At 36.9% G+C, this 8,003-nt stretch overlaps 1 protein-coding gene across 1 annotated transcript; it reads left to right on the top strand.

Annotated features, from left to right (window-relative positions):
• Positions 1 to 287: 287 nt before the first annotated feature.
• LOC133790729 (pathogenesis-related protein PR-4-like) lies at positions 288 to 2,124 on the top strand. Its single transcript, XM_062228480.1, has 2 exons — positions 288 to 665; positions 1,710 to 2,124. The coding sequence occupies exons 1-2, from the start codon at positions 375 to 377 to the stop codon at positions 1,878 to 1,880; spliced, it is 462 nt and encodes a 153-aa protein (XP_062084464.1). The 5' UTR covers positions 288 to 374; the 3' UTR covers positions 1,881 to 2,124.
• The last annotated feature ends 5,879 nt before the right edge of the window (positions 2,125 to 8,003 follow it).

Genomic DNA, 8,003 nt, shown 5'->3' with positions numbered 1-8,003 from the left:
ATGTATTTATATTTTCTATTGTTAGTCATTTTGTGCAACGAAAATCACGCACATAGACATACGTACGTCTCTTATAGCAGCCAGAAGAAACAAAAACGATCGTTGTTAAAAATTTCCTAATAATATTTGCTGGACCTGGACAGGACTAAAGTAGCAGTACAGCAGTGGTGTAGTAGTAGTAGTAGTAGTCAAGGTGATAGACTTTTCAAAGGCTATTTAAGTAAATTGCATGGGACAGACTTTTCAAAGGCTAGCATCTCCTTATAAATTCACGCCAGAGATGATCATCTTTCACTAGGATATATAATAATTATAAACTCTCAGCAAATTAATAGTAATAGTTTATAGATATAATATTGAATATTAGAGTGAGAATGGGAATGGAGCGGGGAGTAGTGATGATGGTGAGGAGGTCGTGGACGGTGGTGTTGGTGGTGGTGTGTGCGGTGGTTGTGGGTGCGTCGGCTCAAAGTGCGAGCAATGTGAGAGCCACATACCATCTGTACAATCCACAAGATAATAACTGGGACTTGCTCAAGGTCAGCGCCTTCTGTGCCACTTGGGACGCCGACAAGCCCTTGGCATGGCGCCAAAAGTATGGCTGGACTGCCTTCTGCGGACCCGTTGGCCCTCGTGGCCAGGACTCTTGCGGCAAATGCTTGAGAGTAAGATATATATATATAAATATATATATTAACACTACTATACTACTTTAACGTTCTAGCTAACTTAATTTTGTATATTCTATATCTTTCTTTTACTCTTATATTAATTGATTTATTATTAATAGCATATATCAAGATCCTTTGTACAATATTTAGTGTCCTATATTATATATGTATCAATGATTGAATGCATACCACATCATTTAAAATTAGTAGTTAATAAATTAACTTTTTTAATTCTATTATTTTTATTTAAATGTTTTCAATGATGGGATTCATTCATTATTGGTTAAACATGAATTGGGACATTAAAATTAAACAAAAAATCATGATTCTATTTTTCGGTATACTTTTAGTAGAATTGGATGTGATTGAATTAGATTAAAATATATAAGAGAAAAAATGTAGAAAAATGAATGGCCAATATATATTTTTAAAAAATTAGGTTCAATATAACACTTTTTTTTTCTTACCATGAAAATGTATGGAGAGATGAGAATTGGATAAAATTATCCCAAATTTTTAATGGGATTAATTAAGTTATCCAAAATTATGAGGATCAATATTTAAGTTGTTGATTTTTTTTTCAATCCCCTCTAATAATTTGATAACAAAATTATATTATATAAAAATTATTCAATCCAATCATAATTTCCAAACGTGACCTTAATTAGTATATAAATATATGCTTCAAAGTATCGAAAAACAATAGTAATTCTAAGATTTTCTAGATTTAAAATATTAAAAGCTTATTTTTTTAAACTTACATAGTCAAATAATATGTTGGTTTAACAATATAAGCTTATTTGGTCCCTTCTCTTTGAAACAGTTTTTGGTCAACAAACAAATGTGACTTTTAGTACTATTTTATTTTATATAGTTTAGAGATCGGTACAAAAAATAATGTATATACATATATATATAGCCTATAAATAATTAGGTAAAAGGAAAAGATCAAAATATGGATAATGATTGCATATATATATTAAGTATGAAATTGGTATGTTATATATATGGATGATAATATATAACATGAATATGCAGGTGACAAACACAGGAACAGGAGCCCAAGCTACAGTGAGAATTGTGGATCAGTGCAGCAATGGTGGACTGGACTTGGATGTAAATGTGTTTGACCAGATCGACACTGATAAGACAGGCCATGCCCAAGGCCACCTTATTGTCAACTATGAATTCGTCAACTGTGGCGACTAAATACTAAATATATATATATATATGTTGTTTGAGTATGTTCCTCAAATAAAAACAAATAAAAAACTATGATCCATATATATTCATAGAAATTAAAGAAATAAATGGGTTGCAGTACCCATCTACCTACCGCTTCTTCAGTCTTTGATATATATATATATATATAAGAAGTGTTATTATTATATACATATGTCGATGCTTATTACACTACAATGAATAAATAATATATTAATTTTCTCATGCAGTATTTACATATTCTTTCTTCTTTCATATGATGAAATTTTGTGTCGTTTAGTAATGGTGATCAATGTTCTTAATTATACGTATGATATTTAGATTCTTGGTGGTGATGATGGTACGCGCGCGTGAATAGTTAATAAGATCAATGTATATAAGTAAGAAAAAAACTCACTCCATAATTAATTAAGTTGGGAAGATATAAATCATTACTCGATATAAACGACATGTCGTTTGATTTTAGATCATACCCAGGAAAACTGAAAAGTGGGATACATATGTATATCAATTATATGATCGATGTCTACTAGTCCAATGTATATCATGTATATAATTGGTAGTGATCACATTTATCTCTATCTGATTTTTTGCCGCGATTAGCGACATATATAAAAGTGTAAACTATAAATAATATTATATTCGAATGTCTACATTATGTGATTCGCATGTGTTTATATACCTCATGCACGAATATTATATCATAATGGAAAAAAAAATTGTGATTTTATTTTTTTATTTTATGTCAAATATAATAAAATTATATATAATTCTCCTTAATTTAAATGTCTATAATAAATTAATAGAAAAATAATAGTGTAGCCGAAAAAATTTAACTAATTATAATAAATAACTTAATGATTGCAAGAAAATTATTGATATGCAAAAAGGTCCTTCTCAGCCACAAAAACACTTGATTATTTATTCATGTTACCTTTTTCCAAACTTGCGTACATGTAATTAATCCAATTAATGACCCATGTGCATACTGTTTTTCTTCTCATCGTAATAAACACGTACGACGTACGACTTTATCTTATGGTAGCCCAGGCCAGAACAAATTAATTGTTAGAAATTTCATCGTAACATTATAAGTGGTATATATATAGACTTAGTAGTCAAGGTCAATAGATCATATATACTTTTCAAAGGTTACTTTCAAGTAATTGTAAGGTACTCCTTCTCCCTCTTAAGTAATTGTAATAAGGGACCCCTTCTCGTTATAAATTGAAGCCCAATCTGTTAGATTAGAAACATATTATAAGCATTACGACCACAAATCAGATTCAACAACCATATTCAATACTTATGCAACAACTATGATAACATTTTATTTAGGGCATTAATACACAAATATAGACATACCTCCTAAGTTTGACATTGAGTCTCCAATGCTCATCTTTGTCCCTTTAGAATCTGTCCAAAATAACAACACACAAGATCAAGTGCAAATGCAAGAGAGAGCTTAGCAAACCCTTACCACAATGCCACTACACACCCAATTGCCACTCCATACACCATATATATTATGCTCTCTTACCCTAAGGGGTATAGTGGCCTAATTGTGGCTCATTATAATATGAGGTGGTGAACTATAGTTTAATGGGCCAACAAATAGTCATTAGGGTGCCACCATAATATGTCTTAAATGCAATTAGTAAATGTAAGCAATTAGTATGTGTAAACCATCTGTTGACCCTCTTTTTGGCCAACGACGCTGTAACATCCCAAATTTCCTAATAAGGCTTAGTGCCTAGATTAGGGGGCCGGGAGGCAATAATTGAGTTATTATGTGAATTATATTATAACATAATCATGCTTGTATGTTAGAGATATTAAATGTGTTTGTGTGATTGAGACCACATTATTATGTGAAAATATTTGAGTTACTCGACGAGAGGCGGTCCCAATGAGCAAGTTAGCGGAAAAGTCACAACAAGGTCTTAATACCCGGTTCGGGGTGAGCTTAGGGGTATTCTAGTAATTTAGTACATTACCGGGAATTAGTGGGTAATGGGAATTTATTGGTAACCGTGTGAGAATATTGGGAGTAGCAAGAATTATAGGATGCAAATTGTGGATAGCAGGATTTAAGGCAAAGGAAAAAATTGCCCTTGTGAGCACTTGCTGAATAGGCTAAGGGCAAGGGGAAAATTAGTCAATTCCACTTGGGGTTTAGGACTTGGCTGGCTGAATTATGTTGAGAAGGTTTGAGAAATTACAGGGAATTAAAAAGAAAAGACTTTAGCAGCCCTCTCTTTCTCTCTCACGTTCTCTTTATGCTCCATGGGTGTTTGAATAGTTTTTGGAAAATTGAAGAGGAAAGCTTGGGAAATCAAGGTGTTAGGCTTGGGGGGAAACAGAGGCTAGGCTCAAGTGTTTCATCACAGCTGAGGTAAGAATTCTGAACTGAAATTGTGTGGTTAGTTGTACTGAATATTTAGAGTAAGGATGTCTATGCATGCTTGATTATTGAGAGGTTGGGTTTGGTAAGTTTGATGAGCTTTACTGTGATAACTAGTTGAGTTTTATTGGTGAGAATGAGTATATATGTTGTGGGAATTGAATTTGAAGTGTGGATCGAATTTGGTTAAGTTTTGGCTGGGTTCGGTTGAAGAAAAACCCAGAAATTTCTAGGTTCGTGGGGGTGCACCGCGGCTCTTTTATGGTGAGCCGCGGCCTACAAAGAGAATTTTGAGCCAGCAGGGCTCGGAGGCAGGGGTGGGCCGCGGCGCCTCAAGGGTGCGCCGCAACGCGCGTTGGTTTCTAAGGAGGCCGAGCCTCTGGAATTCGAGGCGGGCCGCGGCTCAGGTGTGAGGGGTCGCGGCTCTTAAGAGGAATTTTGGCTTAAATGAGATTTTTAGATTAGGAACCTAACCATTTGGGCTCGGGATCGATTCTACTTCCTTGTTAAGTGGAATTCGATGTCTCGGAGGCTAAGAGTTGGTCTGGAAGTTGTTATTTACCTATTATTGATGGGAACTTCCTTATCGCGGTTGTGACTAGGTTTTCGCTAAGGGCTTGAATCGGGGATCATACTCAGAGGGTCGTCACTAATAACCCGCATACGGACCAAAGGTAAGAAAACTGCACCTGTTATGTGAATGCATGAATAGAGCTTAGTTAAGGTGGTGAACATGATTATAATTATGTTGCGAATATCTGATTAGGTACGCTGTAACGTGCATAATTATGATTATGCTTATGACTATTGTGTGAATGTATTATAATGAATTGTTTGATTATTTGATAAGTATGCTATATGAAACATGTGACTGTCTGTTATGACTGTGAAGCTTAGTTTATAAACTAGGGTATTATTAGGGTGTTAAGTGAGGAAAAACTTATTAGTTGAGAATATGATGGGCTCTAGGAAACTCTTCTTATTAGCTGAGAGTCCCAAGGCTTCAACTTATAAGTTGGAGGCACGTGGTGGCTTGACTTATAAGTCAAGGGCATAAGGAACTTCGTTTATAAGCTAAGATTGGCATAATGCACGTGGAGTGCAGGCCACCATGGCTGGGCCACCCTGGGAGTGCAACATGCACTTGACTGGCTCGGATGCCAACAACTTGAAAGAAAGTGCAACATGCACTTGTGTGACTCTATGGTCTCCAATTGGGTTTGATGAATGTACTGGTTTCAGTTATTACTGTTTGATAGTTGTTTTATTCAGTGAACTGTGGATTATGTTTTCTTGCTGAGTCTTCTTGCTCACAGGTGCTTTGTGGTGCAGGTAAAGGTAAGGAAAAGCTCAACCAGCCATGAGTCGGAGGGCATTAGCAGTGGTATGTACATATGCAGTCCGCTCGACCACCACGGCCAAGATGCTCAGAGGAACTAGGGTCAAACCCAGCTTTTGCCGCCTAGGTCGGCTTATTATGTAATTAGTTTTTAAACTGATGTTTTTGGGATCCCATGTAAAGAACTTGTTTTTAACTTCATGGAAATGTTTATGAGATGATCAAAAGGTTTTAATACCCAAACCTTAGTGGCTTAATCACATGTTTAGTCCAAATGACTTGTTAGTAAGTCCAGCACTGGTTTCAAACACACCTGGTAATGGACGCTAATTAGCAGGGCGTTACAGGCGCGGAGTCAAATAAACAACAGGAAAATAGTACGATGCTTAAGAAAACAATCTAATGGAAAGTAAAGAACACAAAGAATTATAGTGGTTCGGCCCCAAGGATTGGTAATGACCTACGTCCACTTGATAGTATTATTGATGTTGAGCTTCAAAGGTGTGATCAAAGAACTAGGGTTCCTGAGTTTCACAAACCTTCGAAGGAGAAACAATACAAACGATGGATAATAGTAATATAATTCGGAAAAAGATCAAAAGATCCCCCCTTGAGCTATTTCTTGTATATTTATAGGCTCAAGGAGGGTTACATGATTCAATTAATTATATATTTCCTTAATAAACGGATATTCAGGTTATAATGAAGAGATATTCTCGGATATCATTACAACTATACAAATTTATACATAAATAAACAGAGTATACGACCAGGCTGATCATATATAAAACTTGACCCTCGCATATGGAAGTATCTCTGGGCGAGCAACATCTCTGCCACGTGTCGGCCATGTGTCAAAAATTCTTGCCACGTCATCCACAGCTGTTTTTTGGATAAACATTTGCCCCCCAATTTTATTTATTGCGACCAGCAATAAGTAAACTTAGGAAACTAACCTTTCGTATGCCCCACAAAATCTGTCAGAGACACTCGTGCTTCCTCGAAAAAGGTGACCTAATCACGTCCAATCACGCCTTTTCGGTTTCCAAGTAATCCTTCTGACGGCTATTACACTCCCCCATGCCTTGAAAAAGGTAACTCATGATTACCCATTTTCATCATATCTCAGCTATTATAAATAATCCCCAAATTTACTTTTTCACTTTTTACTCGCCATTTTCTTGCCAAGAACCCTCAAGAACTTCCTCTCAGAGCTCAGAGACTTCGAAGACCATCCGTCGTTGTTTTAAAGATCCTCTGTTCGCACGTCCAAAGTTGTTTCATTTCAGAACCTCCGATCTTCATCTAGGTAAATTTCTTCAACTTTCAAGCCCTTTGACATGCCATGCATACTGCTATATGCCTGTTTTGAGTTCTGAAATTTTTTTCAAGTTCTTGGGAATAAATGCATGAGGATTGTGTGTATACTGATTGATGCTTGATAGGGTAGTGTAGTTTTGCTCTGTAGGAGTTAGGAGTCTGTTTGATAGTTAGGATCGTAAGTTTAGGGCGTAAAATCGAAATAAAAATTCAATTTTTAGGCTAGTTGAAAAACTGGGTTTTTCCCGCCCCTTCGGAGTCGAAAAAGCTTTTTCTGCTTTTTGATCCGTTTTTCAAACTGCTCGCATAGAACTTAGTGTTTCTGTTAGAATGTTGCTGGTCATAGACGCGAGCAACATTATTCAAACTTTCAACATAAGCTCTCAGGCTGTGCATCTTGGGCGTCGCGGCTTACATGCAAGATCCGTGGGGGGGAGAAAGACCTATCGACGATGACCTATTGGCTCAACTGCTTGACGACGAGGAGCAACCATCGTCACTGATACCTAACATCCCATTTTCTCGTGTCATTCCAAACACTCCACCTTTCTTTACTCAAAATATGGCTCGAACCAAAACCAAAGCCCAGAAAAAGAAAACCCCCAATCCTTCACATCAGCCTGCTCCTCGGGCTGAAATTCCCTCGACCAGTGGTCGAGAAGAAAATGTTCCTGACTCTAACATCCAACGACATGCTCAGTCCCGACATGCCATTCAGCCAGATATTGAGTGGTATTTAGTTCCTGAGAGCCGAGTGACGATTAGGATGATCGCCAACTACATCAGGAAGTGCGGTCTCACGGGGGTGACCTTAGTCCGACCTAACCAAGACCAACGGGCGAACCTGCCCGGAGGCGCCTTCAGCGCCTGGTCGAGGTTCCACATTGAGGCAGGGGCTACCTTGCCTCTTCATTCATTTTTCCAAGGGGTGACTAGCTATTTCAGAGTTGCCCCCTTTCAAATAACTCTAAATGGATATAGAATGCTCACAGCACTATATATCATGTACAGCCACAAAAAATGGCTCGTGCCAACTCCTCACGAGGTT

This window comes from Humulus lupulus, chromosome 7 (genome assembly GCF_963169125.1).
Source record: "Humulus lupulus chromosome 7, drHumLupu1.1, whole genome shotgun sequence".
NCBI classification, from domain to species: domain Eukaryota; kingdom Viridiplantae; phylum Streptophyta; class Magnoliopsida; order Rosales; family Cannabaceae; genus Humulus; species Humulus lupulus.
The sequence above is the reverse complement of the archived record's forward strand: the minus strand, read 5'-3'. Positions and strand labels throughout refer to the sequence as shown.